Below are 24,303 nucleotides of genomic sequence, written 5' to 3' on the forward strand. Positions count from 1 at the left end.
GGCATTATAACTTCCATGTCACCAAGGTTACATAAGGCCTGCATACCAAGTTCATCGTGCAAACTGCTACCGCCTACAGCAGATGCATTGTCATGTGATGCTTCTAAGTGGACACTCCCATTTCTCACCAGCAAGGAGGCGCTAGCGCTGAGCACAGCTGCCTGGGAAGGGGGGCGGGACTGGACTTTGACCTGTGTTGTGGATTGCTGGTCTTGCTGACCATCTTGAAGGCTACAAAAAAACATGGATTGGGGAAACATTACAGGGAAGAATAAAAAATAACTAGAAGTGATGAAACAAAACTATTAAAAAAAGACAAAGTTAAAATAAAGCATACCATGGCAAAGCCATTAGGCCTACTCCTGAGTACTGTAGAGCAGAGTATTTAGAAATTAGCTAAGTAAATATATTCCAAATCCTCTACTACACCATTTAAAAATTGCTTATTCTTACTGCTTTTTAATTTGTCCTTAAGCTCCACATAATGCTATTCTAGGGACATGTGTATTTGCATGTGAAATAGCAAAGCTGTGTAAGATACTACTTTAACTTAAAAAAAAAACCCACTTAACTATCAGACACACCATCTGTTTAATAGTTATGTGCCTCTGGTGCTTCTCAAAGCAAGAGCTGCTGAACTGTTGAATATTTGCTTTTTTCAGGGACCCACAGGAGCATTTGCTTGCCTGCTGGCTGTCCAACTACACTCTCTTCTCTACACCTTCAGGCCAAGTTACTAGTCAAACTCTAGAGTAGACCTTACAAGTAACTGGACTATAGTTACATAAACTCTGGATATATTGCTTTAGTTGGCTTATCTGTTCAAGCTGAATAGAGTACAAAACCTTTGTAAAATAAAACTGTAAAAAAAAACTAGATTTCTAATGTTACTAGTTTGGATTTTTTTAAAAACTGATTATTGTGGCAACATTCCATTAGAACTATTAGCACCAAATTTTGGTATAAAGAACAGAGATTCTTTTAAGTCCAAAGATATATATGTACCAAGAAATAACTTTTCAAATACTTCCGCCTAGGGTCAAGAGGCATTTACAGCCTATTTCCCTGCCAGTTTTAAAAGTTCTAAAAATACTATTTTCCTCTTACAACCTATTCCCACTTCAAAACTACCTTTTTGATATAAAGTCTTATTATTTACCAGAAACAGACCTGAAAGGACAAAAAATGGGTAGAGTAACACACTGTAGGTGCTCATACCAAGCCATGACTAAAATCTTCTAAAATGAGGTAGCAAAAAAATATGCTTTTTAAAAATGTGTCTAGCAGATCGCATACTAGGCTACTGTTTTTAAATCTTCTTTCATTTGGTAAGGTAAGAAACTGCACGTTGCACAACTGTAATATACACAATGTGTATATTTCTTTCTTTGATCAAATAAGAAATTATCTTATTTGAGCACCCTGGTATGTGGTATATTTTATGGTTTGGTTGAGCAAAACAAGTTTCCCCTGTGATGCACAGAACATCATTGCCCATTCCTTTTAGCAGTTCAGAGTGTAAGTGGTTTCTGGCGCCTTTAAGGAATATGCTGTTCTACATCTCACTAACAAGGCAACAACTAAGTATATATAAAGTATTGTGTGGACTATACCTGATTACGGCAACAGAATATATTCTAGAACTTCTGCTTTTCAGTTCCCTTCTTAAAAAATGATTGGAAAAACCACAAGATTATGTATTGAGAATGGGTGTTAAAGCACATGCAAAATAAAGCAGACATGCACACAGCACATGGAGAAAAGCAAGCTTGCAAGTCACTATACCATATTTTAACATATTTGAGTGTGAATGCTTTTCAACCTTATTTAATTCAGTGTTTTGCTGCTGTGGACAAGGCTCTCAGTGAACTACATGGCAACAGAAGCCCTTAGGGAAATAAGATTCAAAGATGCATCATCCCTCAAGAATGCTTCATTGTCTCAATTGAGCATTACCCAGAAGCGCAATAAGGCTAATCTAAACAGCCTATAATTACCTGAATAGATTTTCCTTCAAACACAGCTATAAGTTAAAAATTGTACTTATTAACTTTTTAGCTATCAAATCCTATGACAATAAGAAAGCAAAACACTGAGTAAAAGTTTTATAGAATATCCAACAAGAAGCATTATTCTGTCTAGTCAACAAGATAATTCTGAACACAAAAAGTTTCTGGAGCCATTCCATTTCAAACACAAGTAAATTTAGAAGTCAAATCTAAAGTCGGACACTAGTACAGACTGTCACGTACACTGAAGTACTTGTGGCTGCTACTCTGAAACCGTACACTGAAGTGTTAGTGTACAGCGTTATGTCTAAAGTGCCCAGCACACTGCTGGTACTTATCAGGGATATTGGAAGTACACCTCTACCTCGATATAACGCTGTCCTCGGGAGCCCAAAAATCTTACTGTGTTACAGGTGAAACCACGTTATATTGAACTTGCTTTGATCCACCGGAGTGCGCAGCCCCGCCCCAGAGCACTGCTTTACCGCATTATATTGGGGTAGAGGTGCAGTCTGTTTTAATATGGGGCAACGTATGCCCATGTACCTATTTTACCACCATGCCTTTAGAGTTTACTGGAGATTTTAATTTAAAATCTTTTTCTTGTCCAAATATCTAGTTACGCAATGCGATTAATCTATTTTAATAAAATGTTTCACTACCGAGACACCCTTGTAAAAATGTATCTTGGAAACTTCAAATGGGATTGCACAAGTCTTCTAACGACCGTCTCTATGACATCTAATATTATGCCAGAGTCAAGAGATTAGGAAAGAAAAGTTTCATTGGCAAGAGTATTAGAGAAAACAGTATCAGGGCAATTAAAGGTTAATATGCCTAACTGTTATTAAAGTTTAAAACTTGCAGCAATAGAGTTTATTAGCAATATAGGAACTAGATAGAGAATTACTTCTTATTAGCAGAGATAGAAAATGCCTACCTATTTGCAGTGATCAATACTTTTCCAATAAATTACTAAAATCAGTTCATAATGGATTATATTCATATTTCTCTGCATTTCTTTTTTACACATTAAGTTTTTATTTCTTACTTCATGGGTCTCTTCAGTGCACATACAACTCCCATTAACACTAAGTTACGCAAACAAAGGGAGTATCTTTTTATTTCTACTAGTTATATAGAAGTCTGAAGAATATTTAACATTAATAATTTCCAAATAAATTTCAGTTTGTATCTTAAACAAATTTGTGACAAATAACCAGTGACCCTCTTGCTCTAAGAATGAGGTCATTTGTAACACTGGTTGACTGGCAGTTAGATATAAAATAGGTTAAGACATTTTAAACTATAATATATTGGGCTCCCAGCCAGCATCACAAATAATACTTTTAGTAAGGTGTCTGCTACCAGTATTTGGCTCTGCATGTATATTTCAAATACTTAATTTCAGTTTATTTCTGGTGATGTGCTTCTTTGTACAGTAACTCCTCATTTAACATTGTAGTTATGTTCCTGAAAAATGCAACTTTAAGTGAAAATGTTAAACGAATCCAATTTTCCCATAAGATTTAATGTAAATGCAGGGGGTTAGGTTCCAAGGAAATGGTTTTTTTGGGCAGACAAAAGACATTATATACTGTACTGCACAGCGGTTGGGAAGTGCCCCTGGCTTACCCCACACAGGCACAGCCCGCTGCAGGCAAGGACACTAGGAAGCACCTTTGCAGCAGCGGCGGCAGCTTCCCCGGAGAAGAATGCTCCGGGCCCGCCTCTTCCTGTCCCCGCTCCACTCCAGGCCCACCTCTTCCCACCCCCTACTCCACCTCCTCTCAGGAGCATGCCACATCCCTCCCACCCACCAAAAAAAAAAAGTCCTAAGCCCCGCCAAACAGCTTAGGACTTTCTGGGAGGGAGGGGGAGAAGCAGAGAAGCTCTGTGTCTCCACTCCTCCCCCTCCCTGCCAGAAAATCCTAAGTGCTGCCAAACAGCTGTTTGGCGGTGGGGAAAGCGCTGGGAGGGAGGGGGAGGAGGCGGAGAAGTGGAATTTGTGCAATGCTCCCTTGTAAAGTCGCTGCTCTTCCACAGAATCTTACAAGCAGGCAGCCAAACAACATTATAAGGGAGCATTGCACAACTTTAAACGAGCATGTTCCCTAATTGAGCAGGGACGTAACATTGAAACAACGTTAAACGGGACGACATTAAATGAGGAGTTACTGTAGATGTTCAGAGATCTGAGATAATGGGTTCTGGTTTTCATTTACACAGGAATAAATTGGAGCATGTTTAGCGGTTTACATTATCCTGCTAATTTTATGGTGCAGATATCTTCCCCTCTACACTTCCTGAGAAGTGTGAGTACTCCTATTCTCCTCTTCCCCCTTGGAAGAAAAAAGAGATGCTGATTTAACATTTTCTTATTTATGTTTAAAATTTAAAGTATCTAAAGATTTGACATGAAATTAAAGTGAAAGAGAACTGAGTATAAGTCAGTTTGTTACCATTAATTCGTTTTGTGGTTGATCTAAACCCACATGTGCCATGTTAAGAGATTGGCTAATCTTGTCATTGTGGGGGGAAAAAAGTGCCACGTATACATGCACAAATTCAGCTAGTCCAAAGACATGCAGAGACAGCCCAAAAAGGGTTAAAGGTGAGGAGAGAAGGGAAGTGCTTTTTGGAAATGCTAGTGGGTGTGGGAAATAGTCTGCTGCATGCATGCTAAAGATGGTGGAACATTTAGATACCATACCTGAGGGGCGATCCGATGAGCAATGTGGGAGGGGTGGGGTTACTCCCTGCATTGTGCCGGCGCCGTACTGCCTGACGCCTAAATGTGCTGCGTTCACGGTGAAACATGACAGTCTCCTCGCTGGCTTGTGCTGCTGCATCAAGACAGACTTTAGGTCAAACAGGAACCCAGCCCCAGTTATATACACAGCAACTGAAGTCTCTCCCTTCCCCCACCCACACCTCAGTTAATGAATTTTGCAGCAAGAGAAATTAGTTCTTTTCACTTACTGTACTCAAGTCATTTACTACTGTCATCTTTTACCTTAAATAGGATCACAAAAGCACATTTATTATAGCTAGATTTATATTTTCTTTAAATATACACCCTACTTGTCTTTCCCCATGTCCAAATAGCCAGGATTCCAAAAAGTTTGGTCTACAAGACTTTAGATTTTGCTGGGAAGGGAACTGGATTAACTTCTCCAGCTCCCTAATGTAAGGAATAAATTATAGGTGGAGCTGGTACCACTGCCTATAAAGGTTGCTTGATACTTCCCATTATTCTTTTCAGTTGCACATAAATTTCACCAAACTTGAATCATTTGGTCTGAAGGTTTCTATGCTGGGTGTTTGCCTCAGGCTGAATTTTTGAGAAAATTTCAGCCAGAATTCTTCAGCTGTTTCCAAGAACAAGGCTAGAGAAAAATACATTTTCCCACATTAAAAGATAGTGTACTTTTCCTTGAAAAGCTCTAATCTCCATCCTTAGAAGCAGGGAGTGGCAGCAAGGTGTCAGAGATGTACCTTTTTCCATCTCTGTGAAAAATTGGCCCATATTTGGTCAAGGTATAAACCTCAGAAATAAAAGTTAGTTCACACGTGCTCAGTGGCATCATCTTACATTTGAGCAGCTAAACTCCCAGAAAATTGCATCTGTACTGGGCCTTTTTCTGCCCAGGCCAGAGGATGACTTTTCCTGTTTTTTCAGTTCTGGGCTGCCGCAGGCCATTCTGGGTCCAGGTCTGGACACCTTAAATGAGGGCAGGGCACTTGACTCTTCAGTGCTCTCAATGACTCTCCTGCTGGGTCCAGACATTCTAAAGAATAGCACTACAATGAGGAGCCAGGGATAGACTAGAGAAAGGACTGGAACAATCTCAGGTTGGAGGAGACAGGACAGAAGGGGTCATGTTTGGGGGTAGACGGGAAGTGAGCCCCCTAAAGAACAGTCCTCTCTAAAGTCTGGAATGGAACCCATTATTCCCGAGTCCCACCATTCATCTGCTGTCAACAAATATTTGAAAGCCACTCTCATGCTGGTCCACATAGAGGACGACAACCTACCATTACTATCATTTACTGCCATTAGGTCAGCAGAGGCCTGTGCTGTGTATCTAAAGGCTCCAACGCTGCTGATGACCCTTATGAGTATCAATATGGCACATGGCATTTTTGCTTTTTCAGTTTGCTTTTTAAAAGATAGGAAGACACACACACACACACAAAATCTACATTAAAAGAACATCAGTGTTGAAAAGTCAAGAACTCAAAGTTTGGAAACTGCAGAGTTAACTCTACATAAAACCTTAATTCAGCCCCCTTGTGCATATGCATTTGTATAGTCTTTAGTTACATGATCATATGCTAGAAACCCCCTTTCCCATTCAATGTACAGGATGGACCTGCCCTGGGGATGATTCAAAGGTGTATACTGAAAGGAGACTGTTGGCTATAGAACCCCTGCTTCCCTTTTTGAAGAAACGGGAAGGCATATAGTGAACGAGGCAGGGGATTGCTGGAAAAGAATTTAATTCTCTGAAGAACTGCCCTGGAGAACTGAACTGAATTCTATTCCTGCCTGTGTCACACAGTTCCTATGTGATTCTATTCAAGTCACTTATATCAATCTTTTCACAGATGGTCACTAATTGTGTGGTATTCCTCATGTTTTGGTTGTCAGACTTCTGACCCTGGGGTCTGATTTACAAAAAGGGCTGAGCACTCACCACTGCAACAGAAGTCAATGGGAGCTCTGTCTTAAACATATTAAGTGCTATATAATACTAAAATCACTCTCAAAAATCAGGTTGTAGGCCTGTAAAACAGGGATAACACCGCCCCACTCAGACCACAATGGGGTTTTGAAAATAAATTAAAATTAGTCTTTGAGTGCTCCACAAGTATTATAGTGATGAATGCCACAGAGAAATCTCAAAAGAAAGTTAATAATATTGTCTGTAGAGTAGGATTTGAATAGGAAGGACAAAACAGGTGCCTGGGACCACACTATGAACAATGTGGAGAAAACAAAACAGTGAAATAGTTACTAATTAACTGTACACTGAATGAAGCAGAGGGTCCTATGGAAAAATATTGATCAGGTAATTAAGGACTATATCAGAGTACATATGCACAGGGGGAACTAATCAAGTTGCCCAAGCAACCGTAATTCTGACATTTACTAGCTTATGCATGCTTGACTTTGCAACCTTAATGATGTTCTTTTAATGTAATTTTTGTGTGAACAATGTTCTAGATAATCTGACAGTGACTCCTATTGGGATTTTTCATGATCTTGAGACTTTCCCTAAGGGTGGCAAGGGCAGCCCTCAGATGCATTTCAGCCTCTGGAACCAAGAGACAACATTTTGGGATTTAGTTGTCATTAGGCCACCCAATTGGCTTGTATGAAAGCCATTATGTATTACTTCTTTTAACTGCAGGACAAAAAAAAGCTTTTGACTGCAAGGACCTCTCCTGCTGTCAAATTCAGACCACTGAATAGTTATGTGTTAGCGAATGTTATACAAGTCTGTCCTCTCAAGAAGCTACATGTCAAAGCTGCAACCAAGAAACTCGATCTAATATAAACAAGTAAACTAGTGGCGCAGAAAGAATGGTATTCCAGTTTAAAACAACTTAAGCAAGACCATTAAGACATCAGGCTGAACAAGTTTAAGTTGTTTTTTAAAAAAGCAAAGCATCATTCTGAAAGTGCACAAGATTTAAAGCACTGCATCATTATGAACATGTAAGACTAAGTACAGTTAAAATAAAGCTAGTAATTCTGTATCTGACCCTATGCTTGAAGAAAGGGGATGGAGACAGAAATCTCAAGCAAAATGTCTGCTATTTGGTTCACCGGTAGTAATGGAAGATGAAGTTCCTAAGCCAGTTTCTATCCCACTCTAGAATTTGTTTAACCATGACGAAGGCAGCCTTATTTTAGAACGTAAGGCTCCTTTAGTGTTGAACAGCAGGTTATTTTGTAAGTCAGTATTTGAGCAGAATTGATGTTATTTACAACCTCTTTTAGGAGGGCAGTTTATCTAGACTGAATAGTAGTAACTCACATTTGTACAGTGCTACCATCTGGGGATTGTGAACTTGTGGTCCATACAAAAACTTGGGCTCTTAAGACCTTTGAGAGAAGTTCGGCATCTGTGTTCACATGTAAATTTCAAATCTCATTTAGATTTGAGAGGTAGATAACCTCGGTTGTGTCTTGGCCAACACTTGCTCTCAGTAAAACTGATTCTACTCTACAATGCAGGAATTTTTTGTTTACTGAAGAGTGCAGGACTGGTTCCACTGTCTACAGCATCACTCACAAGACTCACCTCATGGAATTATTTTGGGAAGATTTCTAGACTAAGAAAGGAACTACCATAAAAATCAACCTAAATTCATGTATGTTATAAGAAAGGTGGAGTTTATATGTAATCTTAATATTACAGGAATAGTTCTATATTATTAGCAGAGTATAACAGGATTATTGTAATTGTCTGAAAACTAGCTCGTTAATTAGTTGCATCTTCACTTCATAAAAAGCCCAGTTTCAGTGGGTCAAAGTCAATCTTTGAAGTAAATCAGTTTACATAAACAAGGCTCCCCAAGATCATAAATGTCTGTCTGGGAAAATTCTGTTTACAATACAACCTTTGGCTCTCAAGTGTTGAAATTCTACAATATTAAGTTTCAGAGTAGCAGCCGTGTTAGTCTGTATCCGCAAAAAAAACAGGAGTACTTGTGGCACCTTAAAGACTAACAAATTTATTGTAGCATGAGCTTTCGTGAGCTAAAGCTCACTTCTTCGGATGCATAGAATGGAACACACAGACAGGAGATATTTATACATACAGAGAACATGAAAAGGTGGAAGTATGCATACCAACAGGCAGAGTCTAATCAATTACGATCAATTGATTAGACTCTGCCTGTTGGTATGCATACTTCCACCTTTTCATGTTCTCTGTATGTATAAATATCTCCTGTCTGTGTGTTCCATTCTATGCATCCGAAGAAGTGAGCTTTAGCTCACGAAAGCTCATGCTACAATAAATTTGTTAGTCTTTAAGGTGCCACAAGTACTCCTGTTTTTTTTTACAATATTAAGGTGTGTTTGAAAAAGTTAAACTTTCTCCTGTTTAGCGATTTATTTTAATGAGCCATCTGAGTCTTACTATCTATTTCCAAGATATGAAAATCAGGACGAAGTTTACAAGACACATACAAGTAGGTATGTATGCTACTGCTCAGAGATCAATACAAGAGCTATTGCGGAGGCCCAACAGAAACTTCAGCCCACCAACCCATACTTCCAGCTGTTGGGAGGAAGATTAAGTAGAACTTATCCCAGAGCACCCCAGAGCCTGCCAGGGGGAATGGGAGGGGAGAGAGTTGTCTTTCATGGAAGCCTTTGGATGTTGGATGTACAGCATCCCTCCCTGATTTCTGGATGAGACAATCTCTGCCTGCCTGCCTCCCTCCTCTGTCCAGATCCTGCAAAAAACAGATGAGAGCGAGGGGTTGTAGGAGTAGGATTTTATATTTGTATTAGAGGTTATAATGATTGACAGTTATAATAATGTAATATGTATTAATGTATGATTTGATCATCCTGCCAGCCACCCTTTTTGACTAGCAGAAAGGAATGACCCTCTGGGATATTGGTAGAAACGCATCTGACAGACTGCCAGTGTCTGTACTGATGTTAAGGCAGGGACAAACCAGAGCAATCCTTGTGGTTGATTATGGTCAACCTCTGTTTTAGGATAAGTTACCATGTTGACTATGGGGTCCTGTTTCCTATTTGCATTACAAATTAGGCCCTTTAGTTAAGTATACATTTCTTTGTTTTAAGGTTTAGTAAGTAAGAGACAGGATCTTGTATTGTGTCTATGTCAATGAGATTAGAGGCATGATGAAGGCCCGGGCCTCATTGTGAACTGTTTTGGTCACAAGATTTAGTAAGGTTTAATTTACAATGTCATTTTTGCTCAACATAAAATACTGCTCTTTGTATACCAGGGGTTCTTAAACTTTTGTACCGGTGACCCCTTTCACATACCAAGCCTTTGAGTATGACCCCCCTTATACATTAAAAACACTTTTATATATTTAACACCATTATAAATGCTGGAGGCAAAGCAGGGATTGGGGTGGAGGCCGACAGCTTGCAACCCCCCATGTAATAATCTCACGACCCCCTGAGGGGTCCCAAACCCATTTGAGAACCCATTGTATACCTTCGAAGGTCTCTGTAAAAGACTGTGAATAAGGAATGAAGGCATCAGGAAAAGATAAGGTGTGAAGGCCATTGTTAAAGTCAGATGGTCAATGAAGGAGGAGTGAAGACACTTAAGACACCAGCGTATCCATGATTAAGGAAGGGCAAATTGACGACTCTGAGGTGGAGGCTGGCACCCCTAAAGACAAGATAACTGATTAAATCTGAAACCAGGAAAGGACCCTCTCGAAGGTGCTTTGGCATGTTAACATCAAAAGATAACACCAATTAAGGAGTAACTGGTCATAATTTTCAAAGCAAAATCCATAGACTTCAGCGGAGAAAAAGGACTATAAGAACAGGGTGCTTTGCCATGGAACTTTGGGTTCGTCTTGCCACAACTCCAGGAGCATCAGATCGCGACCAACAGAGCACGGCTCCCCTCTGCGACCAATCTGGCTGGCCACTAGATTGATCCAGACTCTGGACTGGTAACTATAAACATCGACTGGCAGGACTGTGTGCATGGTGTGTGAGAGTGAGAGTGTGCGTGAGAGACTGAAAAGCATATGCTAACTGCTGTATTCTCAATAAATGCGACATATTGCCTTTTTCCCTGAAAAAAATCCCATGTGCTTCTTATAAGCATAACAGGGTGCCTTAATTGGTTTATCCCACCCTCAGCCTCTGTTTTGTTTTAGTCCACCCTCCACTGCCAAGTGCTGGTTGCCTGACTGTTGCTATTTATGGCTTTTCCCCCCAAGCACCAGCAAAGTGAAGCCAAGAACCCTGATCTACATTAGTGTTTTACCCACTGATGTAACTGCTCAGGGGTTTTATTACTATGGCCTGGCCTGCATACAAACTAGCACCAGATTGGCTAGATTCCAGTGAACAGTGCAAGCCTTGAACGGACATATTTCAGTTTAGTTTAAACCTGATCCTTATATATGAATTTCTTGGTCAAAGTATAGGCAAGGTCCAGATTTCAGAGGAAAATTTTTTAAAAATTGTGGTAAGTACATAAAAAGATTTCAGGGTCCATTCAAAAGTGTCTGGAGGTCCAGATTTGGCCTGTGGTGCACCTATGACAACCCCTGGTACTAATGGCTTTAAGCTAAATTGTAAAAGCCTAGTTTAACAATCAGTTAAAAAAAATAATCACAATTTAAGTTAAACTAGTGCAACTCTGAGTAAAAAGATTCTTTTAAATTTCACTAGATTGCTGGTTAGGGTAAAAAAGCCACTATGAGCAACAGCACAAGCACTGGATCCTTCTTTTAGAGAGAGTAATGAAGGCAATACTGTATCACCACACACCTGGAAGTAAGGCTGTCGATTAATTGCTATTAACTCACACGATTAACTCAAAAAAATTAATCCCGATGAATTGCACTGTTAAACAGAATACCAATTGAAATTAAATATTTTTGCATATTTTTCTACATTTTCCAACATAGTGATTTCTATTACAACACAGAATACAAAGTTGTACAGTGCTCACTTTATATTTTTATTACAAATATTTGCACTGTAAAAATGATAAAAAGAAATTGTATTTTTCAATTCACCTCATACAAGTACTGTAGTGCAATCTCTATCTTGAAAGTGTAACTTACAAAATGTAATTTTTTTTGTTGCATAACTGCACTCAAAAATAAAACAATGGAAAACTTTAGAGCCTACAAGTCCACTCAGTCCTATTTCTTGTTCAGTCAATTGCTAAGACAAACAAGTTTGTTTACATTTATGGGAGATAATGCCGCCTGCTTCTCATTTACAATGTCACCTGAAAGTGAGAAAAGGCTTTTGCATGGCACTTCTGTAGCTGGCATTGCAAGGTTATTTATGTGCCAGATATGCTAAACATTTGTATGCCCCTTCAAGTTTCAGCCACCATTCTAGAGGAGGTTTCCATGCTGATGATTTTTTTTTTTAAAACAAAAAAAAGTCAATTAAATTTGTGACTAAACTCCTTGGGGGAGAATTGTATGTCTCCTGTTCTACCCGTATTCTGCCATATATTTCGAGTTATAGCAGTCTTGGATGATGACCCAGCACAGAACACTTTCACAGCAGATTTGACAAAAAGCAAAGAAGGTACCAATGTGAGATTTCTGAAAATAGCTACAGCACTCGACATATGGTTTAAGAATCTGACGTGCCTTCCAAAATCTGAGAGGGATGTGGTGTGGAGCGTGCTTTCAGAAGTCTTAAAAGAGCAACACTCCAATGCAGAAACTACAGAACCCAAACCACCAAAAAATAAAATCAGCCTTCTGCTGGTGGCATCTGACTCAGATGATGAAAATGAACATGCGTCGGTCCACTCTGCTTTGGATCATTATTGAGCAGAATCCTCCATCAGCATGGAGGCATGTTCTCTGGAATGGTGGTTGAATAATGAATGGACATATGAATCTTTAGCACATCTGGCACGTAAATATCTTGTGACACCAGCTAAAACAGTGCCATGTGAACACCTGTTCTCACTTTCAGGTGACACTGTAAACAAGAAGCAGGCAGCATTACCTCCTGCAAATTGTAACCAAACTTGTTTGTCTGAGTGATTGGCTGAACAAGAAGTGGGACTGAGTGGACTTGTAGGCTCTAAAGTTTTACTTTGTTTTATTTTTGAATGCAGGTTTTTTTTTTACATAATTCTACATTTGTAAGTTCAATTTTAATGATAAAGCAATTGCATTACAGTACTTGTATTAAGTGAATTGAAAAATATTATTTATTTTGTTTTCTACAGTGCAAATATTTGTAATAAAAAATATACAGTGAGCACTGTATTGTGTTGTAATTGAAATGAATATATTTGAAAAATGTAGAAAACATCAAAAAAATTTAAATAAATGGTATTCTCTTATTGTTTAAAAGCACGATTAATTTTTTAAATTTTTGACAGCCCTAATTGGAAGTCTACCTTCCCAATGTACCGTCTAGAACTTTATTTTAAAGAAAAATTCTGCAGAAGTCGATAGGTTGCATTCCCACCAATAGTATGGTGGTCAAGTGATTATTTCAAAACCTCAATATAAAACTATCCGATCCATTAAGCAGCAGACTGTACAGTTGGAATATATGAACACTAGCTGAACCATCCTGTCTGTTATACATGCATTTCTAAAGCCTACTTGCTTTCCTTTTGTACATATAGGTGAAGGCACATACACATCATTAAGTGCTTTATGCAGAATTACGTAACAAAGCTTGAAACAGTTGTGAGAGCTCAAGAAGCTAGACCAGGGGTCGGCAACCTTTCAGAAGTGGTGTGCCGAGTCTTCATGTATTCACTCTAATTTAAGGTTTTGCGTGCCGGTAATACATTTTAACATTTTTAGACGGTCTCTTTCTATAAGTCTATAATATATAACTAAACTACGGTATTGTTGTATGTAAAGTAAATAAGGTTTTTAAAATGTTTAAGAATCTTCATTTAAAATTACATTAAAATGCAGAGCCTCCCGGACTGGTGGCCAGGACCCGGGCAGTGTGAGTGCCACTGAAAATCAGCTCGCGTGTCGCCTTCGGCACGCGTGCCATAGGTTGCCTACCCCGAGCTAGACTGTATATATTGTTATATAGTATATTACTAATTTTAAAGAGAACACATGTTGCCATAAAATAAACTAATCTTTGATTCTTTCATAGCAGATTATGTGTTTGAATACTTGAGGTAAACATAGGTGTGGAGAAACCCCGACTCCTTGGTACAATGAAGTATGCTGCACCTTTCATGCACAAATCATTGTTCTCAATCCAAACTGAACTTAAAAATTGAAAGAGAAAATGCAAGTGGTGAAAATGCAATGTTTCCTCCTATTACTGAAATTAAGGAGGCTTCATTCAATTTTATACTAACGAAGAGTACCCACCACAGAATCCCAAATTAATCCTCAAATCAGTGTGGTTTGGTGAACTCCTAAGTGAAAAGAAGGCAGCTAAGAAAAGAGGGACAAGCTGCAGAGGCGGAGTAAAATTTTTCAAAACACACAACTAAGGAGCCTAAGTATCATTGAAAATCAGTGGCACTAAAGTTCAAGTGTTTTTGAAAATTTTGCCTTCAGACTAAGCACAATTAAACTCTTAAAACACCTGAGTGATCTTCTGAAATTCCATTTATGTGGCTAGTTGAGTACATTTGAACTGGATTTTAAAAAACCCACCTGTAACTAACAAGTGCTGCAAACTCATCATGACATCTGAAAGTCAAGACTGATTATTAATGGCTTGTGCATCACACACTATAGTGAGGAAGAGCCTAATGTCTAGTCATGTCCACGTTTTCAATCTGGGTGCCTGAAATTTGGCACACAGATTAGATCTGTAACATTAAGCATCTGCATCCCATCCACGATCTGCAAACATGGTCCGCGGATATCTGCAGGTTTGCAGGGCTCTAGGAAGCAGGACACAGAAGTTTGAGCAGGAGGAAGAAAGGGGACAGACAGGGCAAGGTCAGAGGAAGCCAGCTGACCAAGGGGGAGAGGCCCTATGTTTTAGAATCAGAGGGGTAGCCGTGTTAGTCTGGTTCTGTAGAAGCAGCAAAGAATCCTGTGGCACCTTATAGACTAACAGACGTTTTGCAGTATGAGCTTTCGTGGGTGAATACCCACTTCTTCGGTTGCATCCGAAGAAGTGGGTATTCACCCACGAAAGCTCATGCTGCAAAACGTCTGTTAGTCTATAAGGTGCCACAGGATTCTTTGCTGCTTCTATGTTTTAGAAGAGAAGGGAACTCAAAGTTGCTGGAGGAGGATCCTGCATCCCACAGAGGACTCTGAATCCAGCCCTTGCAATCCCTTCCCCCCCCCCCCCCCAACACACAAAATTCTGGAGTGGAGAAGAAGAGCTGGTTGGGAATTTTCTGATGAAGCTTAGTTTCATTAGCAAATGCCAGCTCAGTAGAGTGAAGTAGTCTGCTGAATGTATTACAAATTCAAAAAAACTTCTGAAGCACAGCAGAGTGCCAACCCCTCCTCCCACCCCCAGTGGCACAGAACCACAGTGTCTTGCTTCTCTCCCTCCCCCTTCAAACTCCTCCTAGGGACAGAAAGGCATAGCACCTCTCCAGCTCCAGTTGGGGATGTTGGTAAGGAGTGGCTGAGCTCTCTTGCTTCCTGGCAACCAGGCTGGAAGGCTCTAGTCCAGTGGTTCCCAAATTTGTTCCGCCAGGCCCATTGGCCTGAAGCAGTGAACCGCGACCACTGGGAGCCGCGATCGGCCGAACCTGCGGACACGGCAGGTAAACAAACCAGTCCGGCCTGCCAGGGGCTTTCCCTGCACAAGCGGCGGAACAAGTTTGGGATCTACTGGTCTAGTCAGTTTCACAAATGAGGTTTTCCTCCCCTGAAATCCCTTTCTATGGATATTTTGTTTTTGAGGTTTCATCCTGCTTCAGAAGCAAATTCTGAAAAAATATAAACATTTTTGCAAAAAGGCATTCCTTTCTTCAGACACGTCTAGCGGAGAGGAAACTGTGGCAGAGAAATGCCTGGAGGGTTTATTATTTTTTTTTAAAGGTTTGAGACTGTATGTTAGAATTCTGTGTTATGTGCTACACCTACCCCGAGGCCCCTTGAAGAGGTAAACCTGAAGTCTCATACCTTTGGGTGGAGTTCTGGAAGGTGTGTCTAAGCTACTGGAGTACCTTGGTAAAGGAGCAGGAAGTTAACAGCAATCCTGGCGGCCTAGGCAGCTAGTTGTGGGACTCCACTTCCGTGAAGGGAGTAACTCTGCTTGAACTAGGGCACTAAAATTAGCAGCATAGCTGTGGCTATACACGAGGCAGCTCAGGCTAGCTGCCCAAGTACAATCCCACTCAACCTCCTGGACGTACTCAGGCAGCTAGCTCAAGCTGCCGCCATGGCTCCACGATTATTAGACACTAGCTCAGACAAAGAATATCACCTCCCAGCTGCTGTGTAGACATCTCCTGGGCACCTACTCTCAGGCTGTGTGTCAGGTGCACGTACCAAAGAAAAGAACAGTGCTGCAGCCTACTGAGACTCAGAGAAGCTTAAATCACACAGGGGTTTCAGTGTTTGGAGCCACTCTCAGTAACCTGGCGAAATGCCAGCAGGAAGAGCCTGACCAGTTTGTAACAGCGGGTTAACCAGGTTTCAGGAAAAAGAGGAATTGGAAGGCTCAGATGTTTTGTTATAGTTCGGAATCTTACAAACAGAAGAAGAGACCTGGCACCAAGTAGCTGTTAAACAGAGAGAGCATTTTAGTTTCTAATATGTAAAAAGTGTGTTTCAGAGAGTGAAACACAAAACGGCATAAAGATCTCTTGTCCAGCATAGAGGTGCAAAGACAGCTCAAGAGAATGAGATCATAAGACATTCCAGGATAGTGGTACTGAAAGGTAGTGAACTGGAAAGCTTACACATCTAGGAGATCCAGTACCTGTGGGCAGATCCTCGGTTGGTGTAGTTCGTTGCCATACTTTCACAATGGAGCTATGGCAATTTATACCAGCTGAGAATCTGTTGACCGTAGGATGACTATGAGTAGGCAATGTGATGTGGCCGTTAAAAAAGCTAATGCGGTCTTGGGATGCATTAGGCGAGGTATTTCTAGTAGAGATAAGGAGGTGCTAGTCCCGTTATATAAGGCGTTGGTAAGACCTCATTTGGAGTATTGTGTGCAGTTTTGGTCTCCCATGTTTAAGAAGGATGAACTCAAACTGGAACGGGTACAAAGAAGGGCCACTAGAATGATCCGAGGAATGGAAGGCCTGTCGTATGAAAGGAGACTTGAGGAGCTCGGTTTGTTTTCCTTAACCAAAAGAAGGAAAGAGATAAGAGGAGATATGATTGCACTCTTTAAATATATCAGAGGGATAAATACCAGGGAAGGAGAGGAATTATTTCAGCTCAGTGCTAATGTGGACACGAGGACAAACGGATACAAATTGTCAGTCAGGAAATTTAGGCTTGAAATTAGACGAAGGTTTCTAACCATCAGAGGAGTGCAATTCTGGAACAGCCTACCGAGGGAAACAGTGGGGGCGAAGAACCTCCATGACTTTAAGATTAAGCTGGATAAGTTTATGGAGGAGATAATATGATAGGATAACGGGCTTAGTCAATAGGTCAATTAAGGGCCACACTGGTAATTAGTACAATGGGTCAATGATAGGATATTGTTAGCCTTTTTCCAGAGGGTATAGCTGGAGAGTCTTGCCCGCATGCTCGGGGTTCAGCTGACCGCCATATTTGGGGTCGGGAAGGAATTTTCCTCCAGGGTAGATTGGCAGTGGCCCTGGAGGTTTTTCGCCTTCCTCCGAAGCATGGGGCAGGGGTCGCTTGCTTAAGGAGTGGGTGGATCGGCTTATGTGGCCTGCATCTTGCAGGAGGTCAGACTAGATGATCATAATGGTCCCTTCTGATCTTGAATTCTATGATTCTATTTGCAGAGATTACTTTCTGCCAAAGGAAGGGAAGAAATTACACAATTTTTGGTGGATGTAATATATCTATCAAGCATCCACAGAAAATTATGCCCAAGATTGGCCATAACTCAAATGTGAAATTGCAGGACTATTAACTGTCATCTGTAACCCACCATTTAAATCAGCTTCTGTACCAAATGACTGGAGGATAGCTAATCTGATGCCAATTTTTAAAAAGGGCTCCAGAGGTGACCCTGGCAACTACAGGCCAGTAAGCCTCACTTCAGCACTGGGCAAATTGGCTGAAACTATCGTAAAGAACAAAATTGTCAGACACATAGATGAACATAATTTGTTGGGAAATAGTCAACATGGTTTTTGTAAAGGGAAATCATGCCTCACCAACCTACTAGAATTCTTTGAGGGGGTCAACAAGCGTACGGACAAAGGAGATCCAGTGGATATAGTGCATTCAGATTTTCAGAAAGCCTTTGACAAGGTGCCTCACCAATGGCTCTTAAGCAAAATAGGCAGTCATGGGATAAGAGGGAAAGTTCTCTCATGGATTGGTAACTGGTTAAAAGATAGGAAACAAAAGGGTAAGAATAAATGGCCAGTTTTCAGAATGGAGAGAAGTAAATAGTGGTGTCCCCAAGGGATCTGTACTGGGACCAGTCCTATTCAACATATTCATTAACGATCTGGAACAAGGGGTATACAGTGAGGTGGCTAAATTTGCAGATGATACAAAACTACTCAAGATAGTTAAGTCCCAAGCAGACTGCAAAGAGCTACAAATGGATCTCACAAAACTGGGTGACTGGGCAACAAAATGGCAGGTGAAATTCAAATGTTGATAAATGCAAAGTAATGCACATTGGAAAACATAATCCTAATTATACATATACAATGATGGGGTCTACATTTGCTGTTACCACTCAAAGAGATCTTGGAGTCAGTGAATAGTTCTCTGAAATCATCCACTCAAGGTGCAGAGGCAGTCAAAAAAGTGTACAGAAAGTTGGGAATCATCAAGAAAGGGATAGATAATAAGACAGAAAATATATTGCCTCTATATAAATCTATTGTATGCCCACACCTTGTATACTGCCTGCAGATGTGGTTGCCCAGCCTCCCAAAAAAAAAAAAAAAAAGATACGGTATATTGCAATTGGAAAAGGTTCAGAAAAGGACAACAAAAATTATATAAAACGGCTTCCATCTGAGGAGAGATTAATAAGACTGACTTTTAGGCCTGGAAAAGAGGCGACTAAGGGGAGATATGATAGAGGTCTATAAAATCATGAGTGGTATAGAGAAAGTAAATAAGGAAGTGTTATTTACTCCTTCTCGTAATACAAGAAGCCACCAAATGAAATTAATAGGTAGCAGGTGTTTGTAAAACAAACAAGTATTTTTTCACGCAATACACTGTCAACCTCTGGAACTCCTTGCCAGAGGGTGTTGTGAAGGCCAATACTATAACAGGGTTCAAAAGGAAGCTAGATAGATTCATGGAAGATAGCTCCATCAATGGCTATTAGCCAGGATGGGCAGGAATGGAGTCTCTAGCCTCTTTTTGCCAGAGCTGGGATTGGGTTACAGGACATGGATCACTTGATGATAACCTGTATGTTCATTCCCTTTGGGGCACCTGCCATTGGCCACTGTCAGAGGACAGGATACTGGGCTTGATGGACCTTTGGTCTGACCCAGTATGGCCGTTCTTACTGATTTCTGCAAGGAAGTTGCCAAGAGATGGTGGAGAGGGACAGAGAAAGAGAAGGGTCATCCCCATTCCCTTCTCCACAAGGTAGCAAACTCTGGTAGGGAAATGGGGCAGATGATAACACCATAATGTAAGAATCCAGCAATCAATTCTTTTGCTAGTCAAAAAAGAGCAGCAGCTATAAAAAAGTAAGTATCATAGAATATCAGGGTTGGAAGGGAGCTCAGGAGGTCATCTAGTCCCAACCCCCTGCGCAAAGCAGGACCAATCCCGAGACAGATTTTTGCCCCATATCCCTAAATGGCCCCCTCAACGACTGAACTCACAACCCTGGGTTTAGTAGGCCAATGCTCAAACCACTGAGCTATCCCTCCCCCAAGGTCTAATATTCCAGCGTTTCTGCTGTTGATGCAATCAGCCACATTGAGAGGCAGACAAATGAATACTTCCCACCATGTCAACTTGTAATTACTGAGTTTGTGAGACAGAATACTATCTACTAATCAACAATTTTGGACATGAAACCATCTGCTTTGAATATTGAACAAACATTTTTCTAGGCCAGGGGTCGGCAACCTTTCAGAAGTGGTGTGCCGAGTCTTCATTTATTCACTCTAATTTAAGGTTTCGCATGCCAGTAATACATTATAACATTTTTAGAAGGTCTTTCTATAAGTCTATAATACATAACTAAACTATTGTTTTATGTAAAGTAAATAAGGTTTTAAAAATGTTTAAGAAGCTTCATTTAAAATTACATTAAAATGCAGAGGCCCCCGGATTGGTGGCCAGGACCCGGGCAGTGTGAGTGCCACTGAAAATCAGCTTGCGTGTCACCTCTGGCATGAGTGCCATAGGTTGCCTACCCCTGTTCTAGGCCATCTTGAAGTCAGATGGGTATGTTTTTGCATTAATGCCTAAAGACTTCACTCTGAACCGTCTCAGTTATTTTACCGTATTTTATTTCTCAGAGCTATGACATTATCTGGGAGAACATTAAAAACATGAAGTTTCTGCATTTCCACATGGTCCACTTAATTGTAATATACCTAGTTTTTTAAGGCTAGATACCATTATCTTAATCTAGTCTGATTTCCTGCATAAACACAGGCCAAAACTTCAAGTGGTAATTTGGGCATCAAAACCAGAAGTCTGAAGTATTTATGCTGAAGATCTAACTTTCGTACCTTAGATGGCTTTTATGAAGCTTTTTGTACACTTGACTTTCTAGGTGGGATAAATCATAAGTAAAGATATTGAGAATTTGCAGAACACACTGCTATTTTCTTCGTGGTATTGAAAGTGTTTTGTATTAAGCTCATATGCACCACTACTCATGCTCTTTCCAAGTCATATTTAACACAAAACTATGTTTTAGGTATCCAAGTTTTAGTTAAATTCTGTACAGCCGAGAGTTACATCCTATAGGTCCCTCTAAGCAGTAGTATATGAAGTTTCCACCGTGGTGCACAGAGAATAGCGAATATTATTTTCTTTGAAGGTCAGAAGTTGCTCATGGCTACCCGTGTAACAATAAATTCAAGCATGTCTATGAAGTGAATTCAAGAAAGGAATTGCTAGTTTAACTGGAAATCAGATTTGATCATGTAGGATCCAAATGGCATATATCAAATGCTAAATATATGTAAATATTGAAGTCAGCAATGAATCCAGCAAACAGCTCTGAAATGTGAGAAGTGTCCTACTGCTTATGATGGTTCTCTTTCAGAAAAGTATACTTGGACCCTATCTACGTCAGGCAAAAAGGTATTCAAACAGTTGCACGAGCGTTGCCAATACAAGACAGATACTTTGCTTCCATTATCCACCATTTTAAAAGATATTTAAAAATAATTGTCTGTCGATTTTTTCATGACACTTGAGACTATCTTTATTTCAGGCCCAGCCAAGATGATTCAGTCCTAGACAATTTTTTCCCCAGTGCAGGTGGAAAATAAAACATTTGGCTGTACTTTCTTTTAAACCATTCGTAAGTATCCCACAATACGTTTGTTTGGTTTTTTGGGATCAAGCACTCCGTACCTTCCATCATTCAGCCCTGTGGAAAACTAGGTAAAATACCTACCAGTCTGTAATTGGTATTCTAAGGGGAAGTTTTCCCTGGGGTAACAGGAAAACTCTTAGCTGTAAATAATACTAACACCTGTGGTAAGCAACTAAGGTGTACTCCTTACTGTCAACAGCCACTACTTTGAGTCAGACAAGTTTGTGCTAGTTACACATGCCTCAATTCCTTCTATGACTGCTCCAGCAAAAGCCTATCAAGCTGTCACCAACCCAAAGGCTGATCAGCAGACCCCACTCAGGATCTGTAGCAATAAGGTACGATCACATATGGGGTGGGCAATAATTTTCATGAATTTTGGTAAGTCATCATGGGCCACATATTTCTACTATATTAATGCAGGGGATGTGGGGTCTGGGAGGAAGTTTGGGTGCAGGAGGCAGCTCCGGGCTGGTGCAGGAGGGTTGGGATGCAGGAGGGGGCGCGAGGTGCAGGCTCTGGCCAGGAGGCACTTACCACACGTGGCTCCCAGCCAGCAGTGCAGCAGGACTCAGGCAGGCTGCCTGCCGTGGCCCGATGCTGCTCCTGGAAGCCGCTGCAGCTGGCGTGTCTCTGCGTGCTCCTTGGGCAAGGGGGGCAGCAGGTCTCCATGCACTGCCCACGCCTGCAAGCACTGCCCCTGCAGCTCCCATTGGCCGGTTTCCGACCAATGGGAGCTGTGAGGACAGTGCTGAGGGTGGGGGGCAGCGCACGGAGCTGCCTCCCCTCCCCCCAACCCCCACCAGGGGCCTGCAGAGATATGCCAGCAGCAGCCGGCCAGTTCTGGGAGCAGCGTGGGGCCACGGCAGACAGGCAGCCTGCCTGCCTGCGTGCCCCGCTGCACCACGGGACTTTTAGCGGCCCGAACTCTGAGATCGCGAGGGGGCAGAGGAGGCCGGACAGAAATATTAGTCATTGCAAGCCAAACAGATGTGTTAGATGAGGCGGACCCGGCCCATGGGCTGTATTTTGCCCAACCCCTGAATCAGATCAAGGTGTCATAGATCCACTGCTCATTGGACACCCAAGATTGTACACAATGCTAAGTAGTTTCAGGAGAAGATCAAAAGGCTAAGATTCAGTACAATAGGCCTTATACAACAATAGTTTCTCTAGGGACACACAAAGCACCTGAAAGGAGCAAGATTATCTTGGCACAAGTCTTCCAGTGAAAAGGCCCAGATTGTCCACCTTTGCCAGAAGAGCATAGAGAGGACCAGAAAGCCGCAATTAACTGCTGACTTATTGGTAGAAGAGGGACTTTCCACACAAGATACTGTGCTTTCCAATTGTGTTACGCTTTTGCAATGGCACGTAGTGGTACATGTGGGAAATATTTATTTTAAGCCCAGTGGCTATCATTCACAGACATTGCCATTTTGGTTTTTGGACCACAAAGAGCATCAATGAAAGTAAAACTTCTCTCAGAGGGCAGGAGGGAAAAAAAAAAAAAGATAGTTTAGGCTAATGATAAACCCCCTCTCAATATTAAACTTGCTTACTCTGTAGTCATATCCCCACTTTTGCCATGAACCTGCTCATACCATTGACACCATGAAGTGTTAAATGGCTACTTATGAGGTTGGAAGTTTCTGAACTACTCCACTTCATTTGGCTGCCTCTTACGGCAGCTAGGTCTAAGTGATAAGCGAGCTCTACCAAGTTAAAGACGTTTTAAGGCATTGCTGCACACCAGATCTTTACTTTTATTATATACCAAGCCCCTCTCCCCCCAAAAACTATGTTAAAAGAACATTAAGGCTGAGAAGTTAGAAAGTGCAAGAACGAAGGTTGCCATTGCAACATTAATTCAGCTGCAATATGCATATGCATTATGATAGTTTTCCTATGTGACATCAGGCAAGAAAGTGTGGTAGAATAAAGAATAAAACAGCTCTTCTGGGACCAAGGCAATGGTCAAGGCATTGCTTTCTTATCTATTCTTGTAACTCTGCCTAATTTACAGTCCATCCTGTGCAGTGAATGAGGCAGGAGTCCCGTAGAACAACTAGTTATGTGACTAGGTAATTAGAGACTATCCTACTGAATATACACAAGGAGGCCAAATTAAGGTTGCACAGATAACCTAATTCTAGCATTTCTTAACTTCAGAGGACTTGACTTAGCAAACAGAACATTCTTTTAAACAGTTTTATGTATGTCATTTCCAACGAAGAACCCAAAAAAATTCATCACGTGGAACTGTATTAACCTCCACATTGAATAAAATAAAAAAAACTTGGTAGCAGTATACTGTTACATCTGTAGACAAGACATTAAAGGTGAGGTATGGGAGAAGTGACATGTTACGTTACAAAATTATCAGTTACACTGCAGAGGAACGTTGGGAATCATGAATTCTGTTATAGGCTTAAGAGGGGAATGTTGCCTAAGGACTACAGACAGCAAAACAGGCATGTACATTTGACTCATTCAGCCTGAAAGACTTGGGTTGCCCATATTAGAGATAGGATTCTAGTTGCAACTGACAAAAACAGAGTAATGGTGGGGATTTATTATAGACCAATACATTAGACAAGGGAATAGGATGAGCAGCTCCTTAAACACGCTGTGTATTGTGTAGGAAAAAAACTCTGCATTATCAAGAGGGATTTCAATCCAGGGAGGATAAAATTAGATTTACAAAAGAGTTCTTAAACTACACACATTTTTCTCTTCAAAAATAAACCTGTTGCAAATTTAATTTGCAATTATAATAAGTTTAGGCCTTGACATAGGTTGTTATAATCCATTAAAATTTAAATAAATGACGCAACGAGTCCTCAAATTTTAATAAGCCCATGGATCTGCTTTTTTTAGGTATACAAAAGAATTGGAGGGGTGGGGGGGACATGTTTGTGAGGTCAACTCAACCATTATAAACACAATTTT

The 24,303-nt window shown here is 40.8% G+C and overlaps 1 protein-coding gene across 1 annotated transcript in view; it reads right to left on the reverse strand.

Annotated features, from left to right (window-relative positions):
• The window catches only part of PCNX1 (pecanex 1), a 131,283-nt gene that overhangs the window by 74,844 nt on the left and 32,136 nt on the right, over window positions 1-24,303 (reverse strand). The window contains exons 7-8 of the mRNA XM_045014974.1: window positions 4,723-4,855; window positions 47-231 (exon numbers count right to left, since the gene is read on the reverse strand). Of these exons, the coding sequence (XP_044870909.1) occupies window positions 47-231; window positions 4,723-4,855 (318 nt within the window). The remainder of the gene's footprint in view (window positions 1-46; window positions 232-4,722; window positions 4,856-24,303) is intronic.

The sequence above is a fragment of the Mauremys mutica genome, chromosome 4 (genome assembly GCF_020497125.1).
Source record: "Mauremys mutica isolate MM-2020 ecotype Southern chromosome 4, ASM2049712v1, whole genome shotgun sequence".
Lineage (NCBI taxonomy): Eukaryota > Metazoa > Chordata > Testudines > Geoemydidae > Mauremys > Mauremys mutica.